At 37.2% G+C, this 23,099-nt stretch overlaps 1 protein-coding gene across 1 annotated transcript in view; it reads left to right on the top strand.

The window, feature by feature from the left end:
- The first annotated feature begins 3,325 nt into the window (after positions 1 to 3,325).
- CYP97A3 (cytochrome P450, family 97, subfamily A, polypeptide 3) overlaps positions 3,326 to 23,099 on the top strand; it is a 29,469-nt gene continuing 9,695 nt past the window's right edge. The window contains 12 exon segments of the mRNA XM_022035189.2: positions 3,326 to 3,639; positions 3,743 to 3,905; positions 4,538 to 4,754; positions 4,871 to 4,942; positions 5,027 to 5,137; positions 15,826 to 16,017; positions 17,155 to 17,316; positions 18,020 to 18,115; positions 18,190 to 18,291; positions 18,370 to 18,402; positions 18,530 to 18,610; positions 18,707 to 18,789. Coding sequence (XP_021890881.2) covers positions 3,546 to 3,639; positions 3,743 to 3,905; positions 4,538 to 4,754; positions 4,871 to 4,942; positions 5,027 to 5,137; positions 15,826 to 16,017; positions 17,155 to 17,316; positions 18,020 to 18,115; positions 18,190 to 18,291; positions 18,370 to 18,402; positions 18,530 to 18,610; positions 18,707 to 18,789 — 1,406 coding nt within the window. The 5' untranslated portion in view covers positions 3,326 to 3,545.

Genomic DNA, 23,099 nt, shown 5'->3' on the forward strand with positions numbered 1-23,099 from the left:
TAAAATTCTCTTCTACCCGCTTAAAATTTGATTCCGAGTCTCCTTGTTGCCATATCAGAGTAAAAGAGACAGTGAATAAGCCGAAAACTGCAGGTAAGTCGGAAACCACGGGCAAAGTCCAGCGTAGCTGCCGTGGCCGAAACTCTAAAAATCTTTCGATGAGCCCATTCCTGTTTCCCGTTTCACACAATTTTCTAACTATTGTGTTCACCATCCCTTTCTTTGCAGATTAGCCGAAGAAGAAACTCCAGCCGCAAAGGAGAATCGGTGGAGTCGTCGCACCCGGAGACCCCCCCACTGGTAGGTTCGATTTTTTGTGATTTTCTGATCAATCGAGACCCCCTAACGTCTTTTTTCGCATGAATACATATAAAATCGGTTAAAACTGGCCAAGCCTGGATAAATCGCTGTCGTGGGCGGCGGAGTTGACGCCGGCGTGTTGAAACCTTAAAATGGGCCGAAAAGGTTTTTCAACATTGATTTTTTTTATTTTTGGAGTGTTTTTAGGTACGTGATGAGTATTTTGGATTATCGCAAAAAAAATTCAGGAAACTTAGGACTCGTTAGGTGGTATAGTAGATAGCACGACGTTTCGAAACAGCGATCCAGGTAAGGATCACTCACCCTATTCTCGGTTACGGTAAATTGAGGATTAATAATCGATAATTGTATGCTTTGTTAGAAATTAGAAGAACCCTAAAAATATTATAGCTCACTAGTATAACTGGAACATGTTAGTTTATATTTATCTTGATTCTTTGTTTATTTTTCTGTACTACCTATATTTGATTACTATTATACTGTACGTAATTGAGTTGATGATTTTTTATTCGATATTCTGGTTATTGGTTATTTAGTTATGTTAAACTATATCGCTTGTTTAAATATTATTTTGAATTAATATTTGGATATGAACTGAGATGTTGATATGTTTTAGTGGTTATTTGGATGATAAGAGTCTAAATAAATGAAAGCTTATTGGGCACCCTAGGAAAGGGTGGACATTATTTCAGTCGGACGGGACTGAGAAGTCCCATACCAGAAGGTTTTTAGGAGATATGATTCACCCTCATACCAGAGGAACTATCGAGGCGATGATATTTTTGGCGCTCATTATTGGACGGAGTATGAGCTCGACCGGGTTAATTGTCAAATCTTGATACTTGGTTCACGAGTAGATGGATATCCCTATGGATTTCGAGAGTCCTAGTAAGTAGGTTAAAAAGGAATGATTGTTGATTCTATGCATGAAATTAAAATGTCATTTGGTTAATTGTTTTCATAAGTTGATTTTGAAAATAATTGTAACGTTAAGTATCGAATAAAAAATTTTAAAATTAAATGTATTTATTTAAAGGAATGATTACATTAGTTGTTTCCTGATTTTTACTAACATTAGATTTTCCGTATAAGTGATTAGTGTGATATTTTTACTGGACTAATGTAGTTCACAATTTCATTAACCATTTCAGATTAAAAAAATAAAGATTTAAATTCCAATCAGCAAGAAAGTTGTGAGTAGACCACATTTCGGACTCCTTTCAAGTGCTAATGAAGGTTGTCTTAAGATACTAATATATTTATATTTTTTTAATTAACGTTGTCTTTTATGAACCACGTAGAAAAGATATTTTCATAATTCTATTAGACAATTCAATTTAATGTGTAACAAATGTAAATAGTGCTTCCGCATTGAAATTATAAGTCCATTTTCTTTAAGGTTTTGGGACTTTACATTAGAAGTTTAATTTTACACCCGGTCTTCATGGTTGCATTAACTTGTGTGTATATTTTAAATATTCATATGTTATATTTTATGAACCTAAATTTGTTATATTATTGTAAAAATATTAAGTGTACGATTCATAGTTTTGTAGGATAAATTATAAAATTAATGTACAAAGTTTTACATTTGTTATAATTTGGACATTGATATTATTTATGTTACAATTAGGTTTCTATTTGTTTCAAATATTTGGTTTCTTTCTATTTTCTAACATAATTAGATAATATCGAAATATTTTAAAAAATAGTTTAAAATAATGACTTTAATTAATTATTTTAATTAATAAATTTATTAATTTAATTGATTAGTAAAAATAATGTTTTTGAGTTATTTTTTTAAAATATTTAAATATGATTTGATAATTTAATTTTTTTGTTACAAAATAAAAAAAAATTGGGTGTTTAAAAAAATTAAAAAAATTAAAAAAATTAAAAATTAAATTATAACGAAAAAACAATTTAATGATTTATTTATTTTTATTATAATTATTAAATAAATATTAAATTATTTTTATATAAATAAATAACATACTAATTTTTTTTTTATATTATTCTCATACTATATAATATAAAATTATTGTTAATGACATAAGATCCTTGCATCAAAATATTTTCGTAAGGTTGTAAGTTATAAATATAGAATTATATAACTTTTACAAACATAAACATATACATCAAAGTTGTAATGTTTAATTTAATTTGCTTGTTTGTGAGGATGAAGGACAAAATAGAGATAGAAGAGGGACCCACTGGTGATGGATGAAGCTACAATACACATGATTGGCTGATGACGATTCCATTGGCTTTAACCAAATTTTTGCTTGGGGATATATATACACATATATATATAGAGAGAGAGAGAGAGAGAGAGAGAGAAACAGAAAACAATGCTTTATTTAACATAGTAAATATAATTTTTTTTTTAATTATTTTGTTTTCATTTGAAACATTTTTAAAAAATATATATGATTTTTTAATTTTTTATATTAATTTTAATTAAATTAACACGTTATGTTGCAATAATGAACACAATTGAAAAAATTAATTATTTGATTAATTAATTTATTTCTTTCTCTCTTTACCAAAAAACAAAAACTTTTAAAAAAAATTCAAAGAAGAAAAAAAAGAATTTTTTTTGGCAATTACGATTAATGTTATTAATAATATATAATTTTAAAAAGTTTTACTTATTTTTTTGTTTATCTTTTTTAATTCAGCCATAATTAATTAACCCATTAAATAAAACAATATTCTTTTTTGCTCATGTAAGTACCACAAATTTTTTTAATATATTAAAATATTTTTAATTTTTTTATGGTTATTTTGCTTTATTTAAATTAAATAATTTGCATGAAAACCAATGAATAAAACATAGATTCATTACTTTTAGTTTAATAAATTTTTTATTTTTACTGAAATTTGAAATCTTAATCTAAAAAATAAAAGCTGTTACCCATTAAATAGTGTTTTGTTTGCAATGTATGTATATATACACACATATATATATAATATATAATATATATATACATCATTGGTGAAGGTGCTGTTGCACTTTTTTTTTGGGTTGCATTTTGGCATCAAAGGTTTTGGTTTGCTAAGGAGCATAAAAGATTCCTACTTTGTTTTTTCAGCTGTGGATGAGACTCATTTCCAGCTCTGTTTTTATAGCTTTTCTTCTCTAAACTTTCCATTTTCCTATCAGTTTTCATTTCATTCTGCAACAAATTCATTCCCATCGCTCTAAGGCTTAAGCTACTCTCATGGCTTCATCTTTATCTCTTCTTCAAGTTCCCTCCTTTATCAACCATCATTCTTATAGATTGAGGTCCACACCTTCCTCATCCAAAAATTTCGGTACCCCCACATTCCCCCATTTTCTTTTTTCCTTAATTTTCATACTTGCTTATCAATATGTTTTCTTTCTTTTCCCTTTTTCATTTCTGCTCCTGCATTTCAGGGAATTGTCAGTTTGCTGTAATCAGTTGCTCGTCTTCCAATGGGAGAGAGACTGACTCGGTCGCCAGCGCTGTCAAGAAAGTAGAGCAGCGGATTGAAGAGAAACGGCGAGCCGAGTTGTCTGCTCGAATTGCTTCTGGAGAATTCACTGTGCGCCAGTCTGGGTATCCTCCTTAGTTTTCTTTAATTAAATTGTAAATTTATGTTTTAAGAACACGCATGCAAGCTTGTATTGTGGAACACAGTCTTGGGCATGGTTAGTCTTTGTTGTTGTGATAAGTACATTGGGTGTGAGTAAATGGAGATGAATGAGGAAATCTAAATGTTCTAGTTACTCTGGTCTTGCCTTTGTTTCAATAGTGTTTTATTTCCGTGCAATTTAAAAGTTGTCATAGTTGCATTTGATGCATAATTAAATCAACTTCAGTTGTTGCTTTAATTCCATATCTGTATAGTTGTATTTCAAACTGTTAAGGAAGGAATTACCAAAAAAATAAAAACTACCTTGAATCAAATATATAATTGGTAGACTTATGGGACTTCCATTTATCAAGCTTAAGTTATGGAGTTAACTGAACGCATCTAAATTAGACAAGATCACTTGATTTGTCTATCAGAAAAGATCACATTGTTCTGATTTTCAATATGATAGACATTGGACTGGGAAACCTTTTGAAATTGGGAAAGCAAACTGTGGTTTTTATCTTGCCTTTGACTTACCATAATATATAGTTGTTTTGGTTGTTTGAAAATTATTCCTTTAGTTCTTATATAGTGCTTTGGTTTTGGGAACAAGTTTTCAATCTATATTAAGGAATGGTTTATCGAAACTGGGCATTCCTGAAGAGGTTCTGGAATTTTTATTTAAGTTGACTGGTACTCTTGAAGATTATCCCGAGATTCCAACGGCTAAAGGAACAATTAGTGCCATACGGAGCGAGGCTTTCTTCCTGCCTCTGTATGAACTTTACCTAACTTATGGTGGAATTTTCAGGTTGACCTTTGGACCAAAGGTTTGCTTCTTTTCTTCATGTGATTTCTTATATTACTGGTTGTTTTTTCAATGTACTTGAGCACTAATTAGGAGCATACATGAATTTTATACTTCATTTGTTGGTCTTTTGTGCAGTCATTCTTGATCGTTTCTGATCCATCCATATGTAAACATATATTAAAAGACAATTCAAAGGCTTATTCAAAGGTAAATTAAATGTCATCTTCAATAATGAGCAATCTGGGTTTCGGCTAGTCCTCTGTTTAATTCTTTCTCATCTTTCATATGCAGGGTATTTTGGCAGAAATTCTAGAATTTGTCATGGGGAAGGGACTCATACCGGCTGATGGAGAAGTATGGCGGGTTAGACGGCGTGCAATTGTACCTGCACTGCATCAGAAGGTATCCTAATTAAGTTAGATATTGAATCTTGTTTGCTTTGGCAGCATCATGCTCCTTTGTCTAATTAATTGGTTCACTTGATTTTCACTAACGAAGAAGCTGAAATGTTAATTGAGCTTTTGTTTTTCATTGCATGTAACACCCAATTATTTTTATTATTTATTTTATTTTTATTAATTCTATGTAAATATAAGTATGTATTAATTGAATTGAATTGAATTTAATTTATTTTATTGAAAATAATAATAATAATAATAATAATAAAAAAAGGTAAAAAATTGGTTAAGGATTTAATTGAAAATAATTTTGGAGAAAAGAGGTGAAAATTTGGGTTCTAGGGGTATTTTTGAAAGAAAAATCGGAAATCGAGGGTCAAAACGCAATTCAGAAAAGTTACGCCACGTCAACTGCCCGGTCAGCAGCCCCGATCAACTAGGACGCGCTAGGTGGCAAAGACACTAACCCGGAAGGCCACGCGGGAGGGAACCACGTGGGCGATCCGCGTGCGCGTGATCGAACGGCTGAGATCCGTTCCCGCGCGCATGGACAGGCCAGATCAAAAACGCGCAGGGATGGCCCAGATTGCATCGCGCACAGACGGCCCTGATTGAATTGCGCACGGACGGACCAGATTGAATCGCGATGAACGAACCAGATTCACTCACTATTTAATTGCGATCGGATGGTCCAGGCTAAAAGCGATGGACGGCCCAGATCAAAAGCAGATGAGTATTAATAACCCCATCCGCACCCAAACCCTAACCCTAACCGCCAGAGCCCCTCGTCGGAGAAGATAGCCAGCCGTTGGGGAGCCGACCGCTGCCACCTGCCGCCGCACCGGACCAATTTCCGGCTGCCAAACGAGATAAAAATTCTACCATTTGCTCAGAATTTGATTTCAAACCCACCCATGGCCAAATCAGAGTGAAAGAACCGGTCAATTGGCCAGAAAACACCGCTGAAACTCAGCGGTGCTGCCGCGGGGTGCTTCGATTTTTGCCTCCGATGAGGTCCTTCCCAATTCCCGTTCGATGTGATTTTTCCACCTTGTGATCACCGTTTCCTCCTCTACAGGTTGACCGGAGCAAAACACCCAACTGCAACGTAAGCCAGAGGAGCCGCCGCACCGGAGAGCCCCATCGCCGCTGAGTTTCGATTTTCTACGTTTTTTTGGGCCCACCGAGGGCGCTAAGTGTGTTTTCTCACAGGAATCGATGCAAGTTTGGCTGAATTCGGCCGGAAACGGCAGAAAACAGCCAACTCGAGGCGGATCACTGCCGCGGGCAGCAGCGCCGTCGCCGGAGTACGGTGGAGCTACCGTGCCGGAATTCCGAAATTGACCGAGTAGGCCCTGGGTCTGACTTTGGGTTATTTGGGATATGTGTAGGTACCGTAAGCGCATTTCAGTTCCTGAGAAAAAATTCAGGAAATTTAGGGATCGACCGTAGGCGCAGTAATAATCTAGTTTTCGGCGTCGAATCAAGTAAGAACACCTCACCCTATTTCCTATCATGGAATTAGAGTTCGAATAAATGATAATACTGTATTTTGTGCAAATTAATAGATATGTATAATTAATTAAGGTTGCTAATGGAGCCCGAACCGGACATTATTCTCTGTTGATTCCTGCTTTATTTATTTTACGGTTTAAATGCATTATGATATCTGGTTTATCTTTTCTATGGTTTTCAATGCATGTATTACTGTCTTACTTGACCACTGTGTTTTTGGAATTTACGATATGATTGTATTACCGGGTGCATATTTATTATTTATGTAATTATGTTCAATTTGGTAATGGAGACTAAGAGAAAACAGATAAGGTGACAGCCTCACTAGATATCTTGGGAGATGGTGGACAGATTGGGTTCATAAGGAACCCTACCGTGAACGTCGTCTCATATCGGACGGGGTATGAGGACGGTCCGCTTCACACTTATACCGGACAGGGTATTGATATTTAATGTATTGGAGCTCATACCGGACGAGGTATGGGACGGCCCTGGAATTAATACTGTTAAGGAGAATGGTTCACGTGTAGCGAGGACACCTCTATGGATCCCCCATGGATATTAGTAGGCTGGTGAAAACAAGAAACGGTGATAATCAGTTATTGTTAATGAATACGGATTTATGATATATTTTATGTTATTGATTATGCATGAAATTGTGATCTGTATGATGTTATTATCTTTATAGGTTGTTTTCACAGGTTCTCCAAAAGTAAGAAAAAAGATAAATGGTTTTATTTTAAATAAATGTATTGTTTTAAAATTTGTGCTCTATTGGTTGTTTCTTTTTTTTTTGGTTTTCTACCAAACTTTGCTTTTGTGACGGTAATATAGTGTGATGTCCTTACTGGGCTAGTGTACCTCATTCCTTATTTAACCATTTCAGATCAGGAGGGCTTGGTTCCCGAGCCCGATCCACAAGAAGACGACGAGTAGATGCTAGATAATTTATAGTTTCCTTTATTTTTCTCATTTCTCGTATTTATTTTAGAGAACGTATTCCGTGATATTGTTTAGTACTTTTAAGTTATTGTGTAAGGGATGTTAACCTTAATTTCGCTTCCGCACTCAAATTATTATATGTATTTTCTTTTGAATTTCCGGGGCCGTTGCAGTTGGTATCAAAGTCGCGTTCCTCGGACCCGTCCCTTACACAATAATACTTAGAGAAACACCAAACAATGAATTATCACTCAACTCTTCCTTGTGAAATGTAGGTATAGTGAGATGAGAAGAGGAAAACCCCCACTAAACCAGGCAACCCGGGAGGGTTTGCTCAGGGAAGACGTGGACAGGATATTTGAGATGTTAGAAAGACTCATTGCTGCCCAGCAGGGCCGAGAGGAGAGGAGGGAGCTACCTAACCCTCACCCGCTGCCACATGTTGAGCCACCACTGTAGCGAGAGGATCCTGAGCCACTTCGGTACGACCCTGCTCTTCCACAGTACCACCCAGTGTCACCGCCGCAGTATAATACAGTGCCCCTGCCATATCAGCAAGTACCACCATAGGGCCCCCCCAGTCTATCCTCAACCTGGCTCAGTCCCTCTTCCACTGGACCTAGTTCCTCCCACGATTGACCCAAGTTACATAGAGAGGTACAGGAGACTGAACCCATTTACTTTTGCAGGGGAATCCTCTTTTGAAGATGTCTAATACTGGTTGGCGGAGACGAAGAAGGCCTTCAAGACCCCAGGAGTGACTCCCGAGCAGAGGGTCACCCTTGCTACCTACATGCTGGTGGGAGAAGCAGACTGCTGGTGGGAACTCAAGCAGACCATCCTGCCAGTTTCAGTTACTTGGGAACAGTTCCTAGCAGTCTTTCATGCAGAGTACCTCCCAGAGCACATCCGATATCTGAAGGAGATGGAGTTTCTACAGTTGGTCCAGGGAAACATGACTGTGTGAAAATATGCTTGTAAGTTCCTGGAGTTGGGCCGATACTCCCCTGAGATGTTGATGGATAAGGGCAGGAAGGCTAGGAGGTTCCAGTGGGGCCTCCGCCCAGAGATCAAACATCATTTGTTTGTACTGGAGCTCGGGACTTATTCGGCCGTTCTGGCCAAGGCACAGTTAGTGGAAAGGAGCCTCCACACCCTCCCTCAGTCAGCAGGGAACCACAGACCCTCAGCTCCACCCTGCAGACTAGCACCTACTGCGCCTGTCCAACAGAACAAGAGGCCCAGACCGGTGATCCAGGCTCCCCCTCAGACATAGTGTCCCCTTGGGGTGCCGGAGTCACTTTTCCCAGAAAGGGAGATGTAACGTTGATACTATGTATTGATTACAGAGGATTGAACAAGATCACAATCAAGAACAAATATCCCCTTCCCAGAATTGATGACCTCTTCGATCAGTTGCAGAATGCGCAGGTCTTCTCCAAAATAGACCTGCGATCAGGTTACCATCAGGTGAAAATAAGGACAGAAGACATCCCCAAGACGGCTTTTCGAATCAGGTACGGACATTATGAGTTCCTGTTCATGCCATTTGGGCTAACCAATGCCCCAGCCATCTTCGTGGATTTGATGAACAGGGTCTTCAGACAATTCTTAGATCAATTTGTTATCGTGTTCATCGACGACATCCTGGTCTACTCAAAAAGCAGAGAGGAACATGCTCACTATCTAGCTCAGGTTTTGCAGGTTCTCAGAAGAAAGAAACTGTATGCAAAGTTGAGTAAGTGTGGATTCTAGTTTGAGCAGACCGCTTTCCTGAGACACATCATATCAAAGGATGGAGTATCAGTGAATTCTGAAAAGGTTGAAGCGGTGCTCGGCTGGGAGAAATTGACATCAGTTAAAGAAATCAGTAGCTTTTTGGGAATGGCGGGCTATTATCGCAGGTTCGTTGAATGATTTTCTAGTCTAACAGCTCCCCTAACCCGACTCAAAGAAGAATGCCAAATTTGAGTGGAATGAGAACTGTGAAAGAAGTTTTTCAGAACTAAAGAAGCGGCTGACTACTGCGCCTGTGCTAGCCTTACCGAGTGAATTGGGGGGAATATACAGTTTACAGTGATGCCTCCTATTTAGGCCTGGGTTGTGTTCTAATGCAGCATGAGAATGTCATAGCCTATGGGTCCAGACAGTTACAGAGTCATGAGAAAAATTATCTCATCCATGACTTAGAACTTGCCGCAATTATACACGCCTTGAAAACTTGGCACCATTATTTATATAGAGAAAACTTTCAGATTTATATCGATCACAAGAGTTTGAAACATATATTCACTCAAAAGGATTTCAACATGCGTCAGAGAAGGTGGATAGAACTTCTTAAAAACTATGATTGTGACATCTTGTACCATTCGGGTGAGGGCAAAGTGGTAGTCGATGCACTAAGCAGAAAAAGTGCAGGTATCTTATCCAATTTAATACCTGCACTTTTTCTTGAACCTGTTGTGTGGCCCCAATTTGCCTGCACTTTTTCTGCTTAGTGCAGGTATATTCGAGAAATAGTCAGATTGCATGGAGTCCTAGTGACAGTAGTGTCTGAAATGGACCCCAGGTTCACTTCTCAGTTTTGGAGTAGTTTTCAGCAAGTCATGGGAATGAAGCTGTCCCTTAGTACTGCCTTCCACCCTCATACTGATGGATAGTCAGAAAGGACAATCCGTACACTTGAGGATATGTTCCGAGCTTGTATCCTTAACTCTGGGGGCCATTGGGACGACCATCTATCCCTGATAGAGTTCGCCTACAACAACAGCTAGCAAGCGAGTATTGACATGGCTTCGTATGAGACGTTATATGGGCGCCCATGCAGATCGCCGATTTGTTGGAAAAAAGTGGGCGATAGAAAATTGTTCGGCTCGGAGCTGGTAGAGGAGACTACATCCAAAATAGTTAAGATCAAGAAAACATTCAGACGGCTCAGAGCAGATAGAAGAGTTATGCAGACACCCGAATGAGAGATTTAGTGTTTGAGAAAGACGACCAAGTGTTCCTTAAAATCACTCATTTCAAGTGAATTAGTAGGTTCGGCAGGAGGAAAAACTAAACCCCCGATTTATTGGACCATTTGAAGTCTTAGACAGGATTGGTACTGTTGCTTATAGACTATCACTGCCTCCAGAACATTCTAAGGTCCACAATGTATTTCATGTGTCCATGCTACGCAAGTACAATCCGGATCCTTTTTATGTCTTGGCCCACGAACCTCTTCCACTCCGAAAAGATTTATCCTAGGAGGAAATACCAGTCGGCATTACGGATCGAAAGAGCAGATTACTTCGCAATAAGCAAATATCCTTTGTAAAGGTCGTATGACAGAACCACACACCAAGGGAGGCTACATGGGAGCTAGAATCAGACTTTAGAGCCCAGTACTCCCAGTTGCTCGATCGAGAGTAAGAGGTAAATTTGAGGGATCAAATTTCTTTTTAAGGAGGGAGAGTTGTAACACCTAATTATTTTTATCATTTATTTTATTTTTATTAATTCTATATAAATATAAATATGTATTAATTGAATTGAATTGAATTTATTTTATTTTATTGAAAATAATAATAATAATAATAAAAAGGATAAAAAATTAGTTAAGGATTTAATTGAAAACAATTTTGGAAAAAATGGGTGAAAATTTGGGTTATGGGGGTATTTTTGAAAGAAAAATCGGAAACCGGGAGTCAAAACGCAATTTAGAAAAGTTACTCTACGTCAGCTGCCCGGTCAGCAGCCTTGACCAACCAGGACGCACCAGGTGGCAGAGAAGCTGACCCAAGAGGCCACGCGGGAGGGAGCCACGTGGGCGATCCACGTGCGCGCGATCGAACGACTGAGATCCGTTCCTGCTCGCACGGACGACCAAAATCAAAAACGCGCACGGACGGCACGGATTGAATCGCGCACGGACGGTCCAGATTCACTCCCTATTTAATCGCGATCGGACCGTACAGATTAAAAGCGATGGACGACCCAGATCAAAAGCGGATGGGTATAAATAACCCCATCTGCACCCAAATCCTAACCCTAGCCGCCTGAGCCCCTTGCCGGAGAAGACAGACCAGCCGCCCGGGAGCCGACCGCCGCCACCTGCCGCCGCCACCTGCCGCCGCACCGGAGCAATTTTCGGTCGCCAAACGACGTAAAAATTCTACCCTTTGCTCAGAATTTGATTTCAAACCCACCCATAACCAAATCAGAGTGAAAAAACCAGCCAATTGGCCAGAAAATGTCGCCGAAGCTCAGCGGCGCCGCCACAGGGTGCTTCGATTTTTGCCTCCGATGAGGTCTTTCCCGATTCCCGTTCGATGTGATTTTTGCCTCCGATGAGGTCCTAGTGACAGTAGTGTCTGAAATGGACCCCAGGTTCACTTCTCAGTTTTGGAGTAGTTTTCAGCAAGTCATGGGAATGAAGCTGTCCCTTAGTACTGCCTTCCACCCTCATACTGATGGATAGTCAGAAAGGACAATCCGTACACTTGAGGATATGTTCCGAGCTTGTATCCTTAACTCTGGGGGCCATTGGGACGACCATCTATCCCTGATAGAGTTCGCCTACAACAACAGCTAGCAAGCGAGTATTGACATGGCTCCGTATGAGACGTTATATGGGCGCCCATGCAGATCGCCGATTTGTTGGAAAAAAGTGGGCGATAGAAAATTGTTCGGCTCGGAGCTGGTAGAGGAGACTACATCCAAAATAGTTAAGATCAAGAAAACATTCAGACGGCTCAGAGCAGATAGAAGAGTTATGCAGACACCCGAATGAGAGATTTAGTGTTTGAGAAAGACGACCAAGTGTTCCTTAAAATCACTCATTTCAAGTGAATTAGTAGGTTCGGCAGGAGGAAAAACTAAACCCCCGATTTATTGGACCATTTGAAGTCTTAGACAGGATTGGTACTGTTGCTTATAGACTATCACTGCCTCCAGAACATTCTAAGGTCCACAATGTATTTCATGTGTCCATGCTACGCAAGTACAATCCGGATCCTTTTTATGTCTTGGCCCACGAACCTCTTCCACTCCGAAAAGATTTATCCTAGGAGGAAATACCAGTCGGCATTACGGATCGAAAGAGCAGATTACTTCGCAATAAGCAAATATCCTTTGTAAAGGTCGTATGACAGAACCACACACCAAGGGAGGCTACATGGGAGCTAGAATCAGACTTTAGAGCCCAGTACTCCCAGTTGCTCGATCGAGAGTAAGAGGTAAATTTGAGGGATCAAATTTTTTTTTAAGGAGGGAGAGTTGTAACACCTAATTATTTTTATCATTTATTTTATTTTTATTAATTCTATATAAATATAAATATGTATTAATTGAATTGAATTGAATTTATTTTATTTTATTGAAAATAATAATAATAATAATAAAAAGGATAAAAAATTAGTTAAGGATTTAATTGAAAACAATTTTGGAAAAAATGGGTGAAAATTTAGGTTATGGGGGTATTTTTGAAAGAAAAATCGGAAACCGGGAGTCAAAACGCAATTTAGAAAAGTTACTCTACGTCAGCTGCCCGGTCAGCAGCCTTGACCAACCAGGACGCACCAGGTGGCAGAGAAGCTGACCCAAGAGGCCACGCGGGAGGGAGCCACGTGGGCGATCCACGTGCGCGCGATCGAACGACTGAGATCCGTTCCCGCTCGCACGGACGACCAAAATCAAAAACGCGCACGGACGGCACGGATTGAATCGCGCACGGACGGTCCAGATTCACTCCCTATTTAATCGCGATCGGACCGTACAGATTAAAAGCGATGGACGACCCAGATCAAAAGCGGATGGGTATAAATAACCCCATCTGCACCCAAATCCTAACCCTAGCCGCCTGAGCCCCTTGCCGGAGAAGACAGCCCAGCCGCCCGGGAGCCGACCGCCGCCACCTGCCGCCGCCACCTGCCGCCGCACCGGAGCAATTTTCGGTCGCCAAACGACGTAAAAATTCTACCCTTTGCTCAGAATTTGATTTCAAACCCACCCATAACCAAATCAGAGTGAAAAAACCAGCCAATTGGCCAGAAAATGTCGCCGAAGCTCAGCGGCGCCGCCACAGGGTGCTTCGATTTTTGCCTCCGATGAGGTCTTTCCCGATTCCCGTTCGATGTGATTTTTCCACCGTTGTGATCACCGTTTCTCCTCTACAGGTTGAACGGAGCAAAACACCCAACCGCAACGTGAGCCGGAGGAAAACACCCCACCGCCGCTGAGTTTTGTTTTTCTACATTTTTTTGGGCCCACCGAGGGCGCTAAGTGTGTTTTCTCATAGGAACCGTTGCAACTTTGGCTGAATTCGGACGGAAATGGCCGAAAACAGCTAACCCGAGGCGGATTGTCGGCGTGGGCAGTGGCGCAGTTGCTGGAGCATGGCGGCTCGTGCCGGTATTCCGAAATTGGTCGAGTAGGCCCTGGGTCTGATTTCTGGGTTATTTGGGACATGTGTAGGTACCGTAAGCGCGTTTTAGTTCCCGGAAAAAAATTGAGGGAATCTAATGACCGGCCGTAATCGCAGTAACAATCTAGTTTTCTGTATCGAATCAAGTAAGAACCCCTCACCCTATTTACTATCATGAAATTAAAGTTCGAATAAATGGTAATACTGTATTTTGTGCAAATTAATAGATATGCATAATTAATTAAGGTTGCTAATGGAGTCCGAACCGAACATTATTCTCTGTAGATTCCTGCTTGATTTATTTTACAGTTTAAATGCATTATAATATCTGGTCTATCTATTCTATGGTTTTAAATGCATATATTACTGCTTACTTGATCACTGTGTGATTTTGGAATTTATGATATGATTGTATTACCGGGTGCATGTTTATTGTTTATGTGATTATGTTCAACTTGTTAACGGAGATTAAGAGAAAATAGATAAGGTGACAGCCTCACTAGATATTCTGGGAGATAGTTTACGGATTGGGTTCATAGGAAACCCTACTGTGAACGTCGTCTAATACCGGACGGGGTATTGGGACGGCTCGCTTTACTCTCATACCAGACAGGATATGGGAATGGCCCTGTAATTAAGACTGTTAAGGAGAATGGTTCACGTATAGGGGGGCCACCCCTATGGATCCCCATGGATATTAGTAGGCTGGTGAAAACGAGAAACGGTAATAATCAGTTATTATTAATGAATACGGATTTTTGATATGTTTTATGTTACTGATTATGTATGAAATTGTGATCTGTATGATGTTATTGTCTTTATAGATTGTTTTCACAGGTTCTTCAAGGACAAGAAAAAGAGTAAATGGTTTTATTTTAAATAAATATATTCCTTTAAAATTTGTGTTCCATTGGTTATTTATTTATTTTTTTGTTTTCTACCAAATTTTGCTTCTGTGACGGTAATATACTGTGATATTCTTACTGCAGTAGTGTAGTTCATTCCTTATTTAATAATTTCAGATCAGGAGGTTCTGTTTTCCGAGTCCGATCTACAAGAAGACGGCGAGTAGATGCTAGTGCTTTATAGTTTCCTTTATTTTTTTCATTTCTCTTATTTATTTTAGAGAATTTATTTCGTGATATTGTTTAATACTTTTAACTTATTGTGTAAGGGATGTTAATTTTAATTTTTTATTTCGCCTCCGCATTCAAATTATTATATGTATTTTTTTTTGAATTTTCAGGGCCGTTACATTTCAGATTATGAAGCTAGACATTTATGAATTTAGGAGAAAAGACTTAAAATTTATGTAGTAGACAGTGCTTAAAATTTTAGTAGTGTCCACAAGTTTTTAGAAAGAGAGTAATTTATGGCCTGGCAAAACAGCTACCTTGAGCATGTAACCTGGCAAAAAGGAAGTTACTTATGCCAGGAAAAGACACTATATTGAGCATGTAACCTGTCAGCTTGAGTTATAAATCATTGTTGACTAAATAGTTTTCAAGGTCAACTGCAACCTTTAAGTGACAAACTCTCATTTTTTTTCTTTAAATTATGAAGGAGTGGTTAAACAAATTAAACATGAGTTATAACATTATTAGTTTAACTAGTTGGAACCCAACAGGCCACAAGAATTGGATACATTAGACATACATCTAGGAGATTAAGGATAGAATACCAAAGAAACAAGGGAAATAAATGTAAAGTGTGATAAATTTCTACCTTGATCAATGTCTACCTTTATAGGATTGGGAGGCATTTTGGAGCCTTAAATACATCATTTGACCTGTTTCTGATGCTGATTCTTTTCTTGGTTTATTATATAGTATGTTACAGCTATGATCAACCTGTTTGGAGAAGCTACAGATAGGCTTTGCATGAAGCTCAATGCTGCTGCATTCAATGGAGAAGATGTGGAGATGGAGTCACTCTTTTCCCGTCTGACATTGGATATTATTGGCAAGGCAGTCTTTAACTACGATTTTGATTCATTAACAAATGATACTGGTATAGTTGAGGTACTGGCTTTTCTTTTCATATAATTTTTTATTGGAGTCTAAGTTAGCTTTATGGTTGATGTCTTATGCAAGAACTTACTGGATTTATGATATGTTGGATGTAACCAGACTCAAAATTCCGCATGGGCGTGGGTTATGGAGGAAAATATTAATGTTGAGGAAACCTTTCCAGCAGTGTATTAACTGGAAAATTGGTAGAGGCAACAGTATCAAATTCTGGGAGGATGATTGGGTTGGTTATGGGTGTCTTAGGAGGAGTTTTCCGAGAATTTTTAATATTGCTCAAATGACTATGATGACTGTTGAGGAGGCCTACCGAGTCTTGAATGGTAATATTGTCTGGTGTATCAATTTAAAGTGGAATTTAAATGATTGGGAGATTAAGAGTTTGAAGATCTTCTGAAGTATCTCATGTCACAGCATATTTCTGATAGGGACGATCAGGTTGTTTGGAAGTTGGAAAAGAATGAAAAATTCTCTGTTTCTTCTTTTTACAATTATTTATGTGATATGGGAGCTGTGAATAGACTGGTATTTCCAGCAAAGCTAATCTGGAAGACCAAAATTCCACCCAGAATTGCTTTTTTTGCACGAGAGGCATGCTGGGAAAGAATTTTAACTATGGACAGATTGAAAATCACGGGCAGAATCATTGTTAACGGGTGTTACTGCTGTCTTAAGGCTGAGGAGACGTGTAACCACATACTGTTATGGTGTCCCACTGCATATAATTTAGGTGTACGATTTATGGTTTATTAGGAATTAACTGGGTCATTTCGGGTTCGTTTGAGAGGGAGATTTGGGCATGGGATGGTTCCTATGTAAAAAGAAGTATGAGAAACATTATTCCTTTAACTGTTTTTTAGGTCATTTGGAAAGAAAGAAACATGAGAGATTTTGATAGTGTTGAAAGTAGTGCATACTAATAAACTAATAGATAGCTGGATATATTTATTCAAGTTGATTATACTTAGTCATGATATCACTAGAAATGTGGATTTTAGGGATGTCATTGACATATTAACTTTTATGTAAATGCTTTTGTACATAGGTGGTACTCTCGTCTTTTTGGTACCATGATTAGTATATACTTTACACTTTTTATTTTTTAAAAAAGTGATATGTTGGATGCAACAGGCTGTTTACACAGTTTTGAGAGAAGCTGAAGATCGAAGTGTTGCACCTATTCCATTATGGGAAATCCCAATCTGGAAAGACATTTCACCACGGCAGAAGAAGGTTACTGCTGCTCTCAAATTGATCAATGAAACGCTTAATGATTTGATAATGATATGCAAGGTAACGTTGGAACTGTCAAAGCAACACCTAACTCTTTTTCTAAGAGAATACTGGACACTTTTATGCATATATGTATTTGGCATATGAAGCTTTAGAACCATTCAAATCAGGTAACTTCAGAAGCATATGAAACTTTTATAAACATTCAATTGGAACTTTTAGAACCATTCAAATCAGGTAACTTTGAGATTGTATTTGAGAAACCCTACTGAGTATCAATAAAGGATCAAAATGATGTCCAGGCTGTTCTGCTTCTTTTTTTTCGGGAATTTGATTTCTTTGTAAATATCAAATAGTTAGAACTTACACTTACTGCTTGTTTAGTTAAAGAATTGCTGATTCTCCTTGATAAACTGATAATAGATTTCTATATTTTATTTATTTACTTGTTTCTTTGTTCATTTATTTGATACAATGAGGTTTTACTTGAAGCTAGAGAATTTTAGGGGTTGAAAAACATATTTATTGTTCCCTTTTTTTTTTTTTTTCAAAAAGAAGGCAGCTCTTTTAATTATGTGGCTAACTCGGTTTCATTTAAAAGAAAAAACCACTGTAAGAGAACTGTTTTTAATTTTCATTTTGAAAATTTGTCTCACATGAAGTCAAGGTCATATGATTCTTTCAATTGGATTCAACTGTCAAGCTCTTGGATATATGACCACTGATTCGGTTTTGTTTTTGTTATTTATTTGCTATCCTGCAGAGAATGGTAGATGAAGAGGAGCTGCAGTTTGGTGAAGAATACATGAATGAACAAGATCCTAGTATACTACACTTCCTTTTGGCATCAGGAGATGATGTATGTCTTATTAATTGCAACATGTTTCTGCTAATAGCTCACATGATAGAAGAATTTCTTCCAACTTTTTGTAGGTTTCTAGCAAGCAACTCCGTGATGACTTGATGACCCTGCTTATAGCTGGGCATGAAACATCTGCTGCAGTTTTGACATGGACATTTTATCTTTTGTCGAAGGTGACAAGCAATTTCTCAGCACATATCAAATAGGTGCTTGGTTATATTTCACTATTTTTACTTTCTTAATGACTGTAGGAACCTAGTGTCATGGCAAAGCTCCAAGATGAGGTAACCTAAACTTGTACTGGCATATAGTGCACCTAATAGATTTATGCTATAAAATTTTGTTTGGTCTTAATCATTTGACCCTAATCTAATTTTCTATTTCCTCTTTCAATCACATGATTTTTCTTAGGTTGATACTATTATTGGAGATCGGTTTCCAACCGTAGAAGACTTGAAGAAACTAAAGTATACAACTCGAGTAATTAATGAGGTAAGGAAATTAAATTCAATATAATTTATAGTTCCTATTAGTTTGATTTTTGTCTTACAAAAGGTTTTGATATTAATTGTGTTATGACCTCTGCAGTCACTCCGGCTCTATCCACAACCTCCGGTCTTAATTCGCCGTTCTATTCAGGATGATGTGCTTGCACAGTATCCCATAAGAAGGTTATATCCTAGTAATATGTCCACGGTCACTACTGTTCTTGGCACCAGTGTATATTATTGAGACTGATGTTCTTTTGCATGACAAGGACTTGAATAATTTCCATTTCAATTGACTTGGCGAAAAAACTAAGGGAATGAGGTTCTCATTGGAAATGACTGCATTTGGTAGCATCACTAAGTTTCTAGGTATAAGGATAAATTTAGGAATCTACCAAACACAAATTAGAGGGTGAAATACATACTTGGAAACCTGTAAATTTCTCAAAAGTTTTGCAGCAGATTTTCCTCATTTGGATTCCCATCTTCGGATCTGCTTATTGATCACGTGGTCAATTACAGAAAGAGATTACTTGGTGATTTACCCCCTATATGCCTTTTCATTTTTGAGATTCAAGAGGTCTGGTTTGTGGGAATTATAGAGATTTTGGATCTCAACTTTTCACTTGGATTTGCTATCTATCCAAACACCATAATCTAGTCTCCCATTAACCACCAACTTCATCTCTTATAATAACTACACCCTGTTACCTCCGTTGTATCCTGAGGTTGATTGAGTTCCTATAACTATCCTTAATGGATGGTGGGGATGATTTTAGGTAGGTTCTTTTTGGTGCTTATTACCTTAGGTTAAGATTGGTCCATAATGACCACCAAATTCGTGATTTGACCAACCTAAATACCAACGGTAGGTGTTAAAGAGTGTAAGAATTAGATAAAAAAATATTGAATATTTTCTTATGTTTTATTGAAACAAAAGTAGGGATATATATACATGTAAACGGATTCATATATGCTAATCAACATAAATTACCGTAATAATTTTCTTCCTAATTAAACTTACATATTTGGAAATATTATCATACTATTATGTCAGAAAATATTCTATAATATTCTAACACTCCCCCTCAATCTGAAGTATAGATATTAATCATGTCTATATTGTTTCGAAGATACTCAATTCGTGTTCCATTCAGAGGCTTTGTGAATATATCACCAAGTTGTTCTCATATTTTCACATAACCAGTAAATATAAAGTTTAGCTGAATCTTTTCTCAGATGAAGTGACAATTAATCTCGATATATTTGATTCTCAATCTCGATATGTTTGATTCTCTCATGATACACAGGATTTGAGGCAATATGAAGGACAACCTGATTATCGCACCAAAGTTTTATAGGAGATGTGGGATTCAAACCCATTTCTTCTAAAAGATGATGTATCCATAAGACTTCACATGTGGACTGGGTTATACCTCTATATTCAAACTCTGCGCTTGAGTGAGATATAACTGTTTACTTTTTACTTTTCCATAATACGAGATTCCCACCAACAAAAACACAATAGTTTATAGTAGACCTCGTATCAATTTTTGATCCTGCCCAATCAGCATCTGTAAAACATTCAATGTGAGTATGTCCGTGATTTCTAAATATTATGTCGAGTTTTGGGGCACCTTTTAAGTAACACAGAATCTGTTATAGAATCTACCAATTTTTAACTATAGGTGTAGATATAAATTGACTTACAATACTGATAGAATATGCAATATCTGGACGAGTCATAGTGAGCTAATTCAATTTTCCAATAAGTTATATTTTTTTAATTCATCAAGGGGATCACCGTCATCTTTTGTAAGATATACATTTGGTACCATAGGCGTATTGCATGGCTTAGATCCTAACTTTCCTATTTTTGCAAGTAGATCAAGTACATATTTGCTCTATGATAACAGAATCTCTTCCTTACTTGTTATTTCAACCCTCAAGAAATAGTTTAGTTGTCCCAAGTCTTTGGTATTGAACTTGGTATGCATGAATGACTTGAGAGAGGATATTCCTGTATGGTCATCTCCCTTAATCACGATATTATTAACGTAAACAATAAAAAATATAATACCAGTTGTTGATTGTTAATAGAGGGCTGAATGATCACATTTGCTCATTTTCAATCCGAATTCACATACTACCTCACTAAACTTGCCAAACTATGCATGAGAAATTTGCTTATGATCATATAAAAATTTCTTCAAATGACAAGTTTTCTCTTACTCTCTCTAAGTAATAAATTCAAGTGGTTGCTCCATATACACTTTTTCTAAAAGATCACCATGAAAAAATACATTTTTAATGCCTGCCTAGTGGAATGGTCACTCTCTGGAGACTGCAATAAATATGAATAAATAGGCAAAGATAAGTTTTGTCACTAAAGAGAATGTATCAGAATAGTCCACCCCATAAGTCTGATCATAACTTTTTGCTACCAATCGAGTTTTAAAGTCTTGCCACAGAGCTATCTGGATTCACTTTGACTGCAAATACCCATTTGTACACCCACAACCTTTTTTCTCTTGGAAAAATCTACTAGATCTCAGGTATGATTATTATCAAGAGCATTTATCTCCTCAAGTATGACATTACGCTTATCAGGGTGATTCAGAGCATCCTTAACTATCTTGAATATGGAAGTGGAATCTATAAAAACAATTAAAGAGCTAGACGAATCAGGCAAATGATCATATGAAATGAAGTTAGCAATAGAATAAGTAGAATGAGGAAGGGTGCATTGACGTGTACCTTTACAAAAACTGATGGGGAGATCAAGATCATGGGTGGAAGAATCAGATGATGTAGAAGCTGGTGCAAGGCATGTATCATTAATCTGTTGTCTTTTGGAATAAATATGAATAATGGGCGGTTGTTCTTGAGTTAGAAGCATACTATCATCAATTTGTTCAGAAAATACATTAGAAGAAATACCATTATCTGGTTGCTCTGTAGAGGTACTATTCTGGAATATATAAATGAGTCACTCATCATCCTTCACTTAATCTGTAGAACTAGACTGTGAGGAAAAAAACGGTATATTCTCCGAAAAGACTACTGTCAAAAGTGTTAGACATGGCTGTTTGATCTTAAGAAAGAAAGAGAGAGAGAAGAGAGAAATAGAAAAGAAACAAATAGAGAAATATGAGAAATAATTTTATTCTTTTTCTTGATTGATTATAATATAAAGATTAGACCTTTTATACATTATAAGCAATTAAAGCAGCCACTATCATGGCCATTGCAGCGGTAGCTGCTGTGAAGTAAGTTTAAAACTTTAACTCTAACCCTAACCCTAACCCTAACCTTAATTGATATTTGTAAAAGACTAATTTACCTTGTAAAAGATTAATTTACTCATTTTATTATTTCTCTTTTTTTTTTACCCTTAATGTCCTGACAACTACATTGGCTGATACTAGATATTTATTGGGATATGAAGAGTAACACCGGTATCCCTTTTGTAGGCCGAGAATATTCTAAAAAGACACTTCAAGACTTTAAAATCCAACTTAATAATATTTGGTTGAATCTCTCGAACATAACAAGTACTACCAAATATCCGCGGCTGTATCAAAAACAATAACTTGTTTGAAAAAAGAATACTGTAAAGAATATCACATTCGAGTACTACAGACAACAGATGATTAATCAGGAAACAGGCAGTGGATACAACATCAGCCAAGAATTACTTGGGAACTTTTGTCTGAAACAAGAGGGCTCGAGCAGTTTCAAGTAGATGTCTATTTTTTCTCTCAGCAACCCCATTTTGAGATGGTGTATTAACACAAGAGGACTGATGAAGAATCCTTTGTTGAGTCATATAATTGTGAAATGAGTCTGACATATATTCTTTAGCATTATCACTTATTAGCATATGCATACAAACATTAAATTAAGTTATGGTTTCCGCATGAAAAATACAAAAATGTGCAAACACTTCAAAACGATTTTTTATAAAGTATATACAAGTCATTTGAGAAAAATCATCAATAAAAGTAACAAAATACTTAAATCTTGTTTTAGATATAATAGGACATGGGCTCCAAATATCAGAATGAACTAATTCAAAAGCAGACTCTGTTAGTTTATTAATTGTTGGACTTGACGAGTTACGATGATGTTTTGTAAACTGACATGACTAACAATCTAATGAAAATATATCATGAAACTGATGACACAACTTTTCAACACAGTAAGAGATGGATGCTCCAGCTGACAATGTGTTTCAAATTGAGAGATAATACTAGAGTAGACAACTGATCGAGACACCCAATTATCCATAATTTAGAGACCTTCTGATACGTATTATTTACTAATAATCTGCTTCGTCATAAGATTTTAAAAAAGACAATAATCAGGAAAAAATGAGATACAACAATTAAGATTTTTGATAAATCTACTTACAGAAATAAAATTGAAAGCAAGTTTGGATAGACTTAAAACAGATGTCAGGGTAATGGCGCGAGTTGGTTTTGTAGTCCCAG

This window comes from Carica papaya, chromosome 1 (assembly GCF_054855325.1).
Source record: "Carica papaya isolate Zhongbai chromosome 1, ASM5485532v1, whole genome shotgun sequence".
In the NCBI taxonomy this organism is placed as follows: domain Eukaryota; kingdom Viridiplantae; phylum Streptophyta; class Magnoliopsida; order Brassicales; family Caricaceae; genus Carica; species Carica papaya.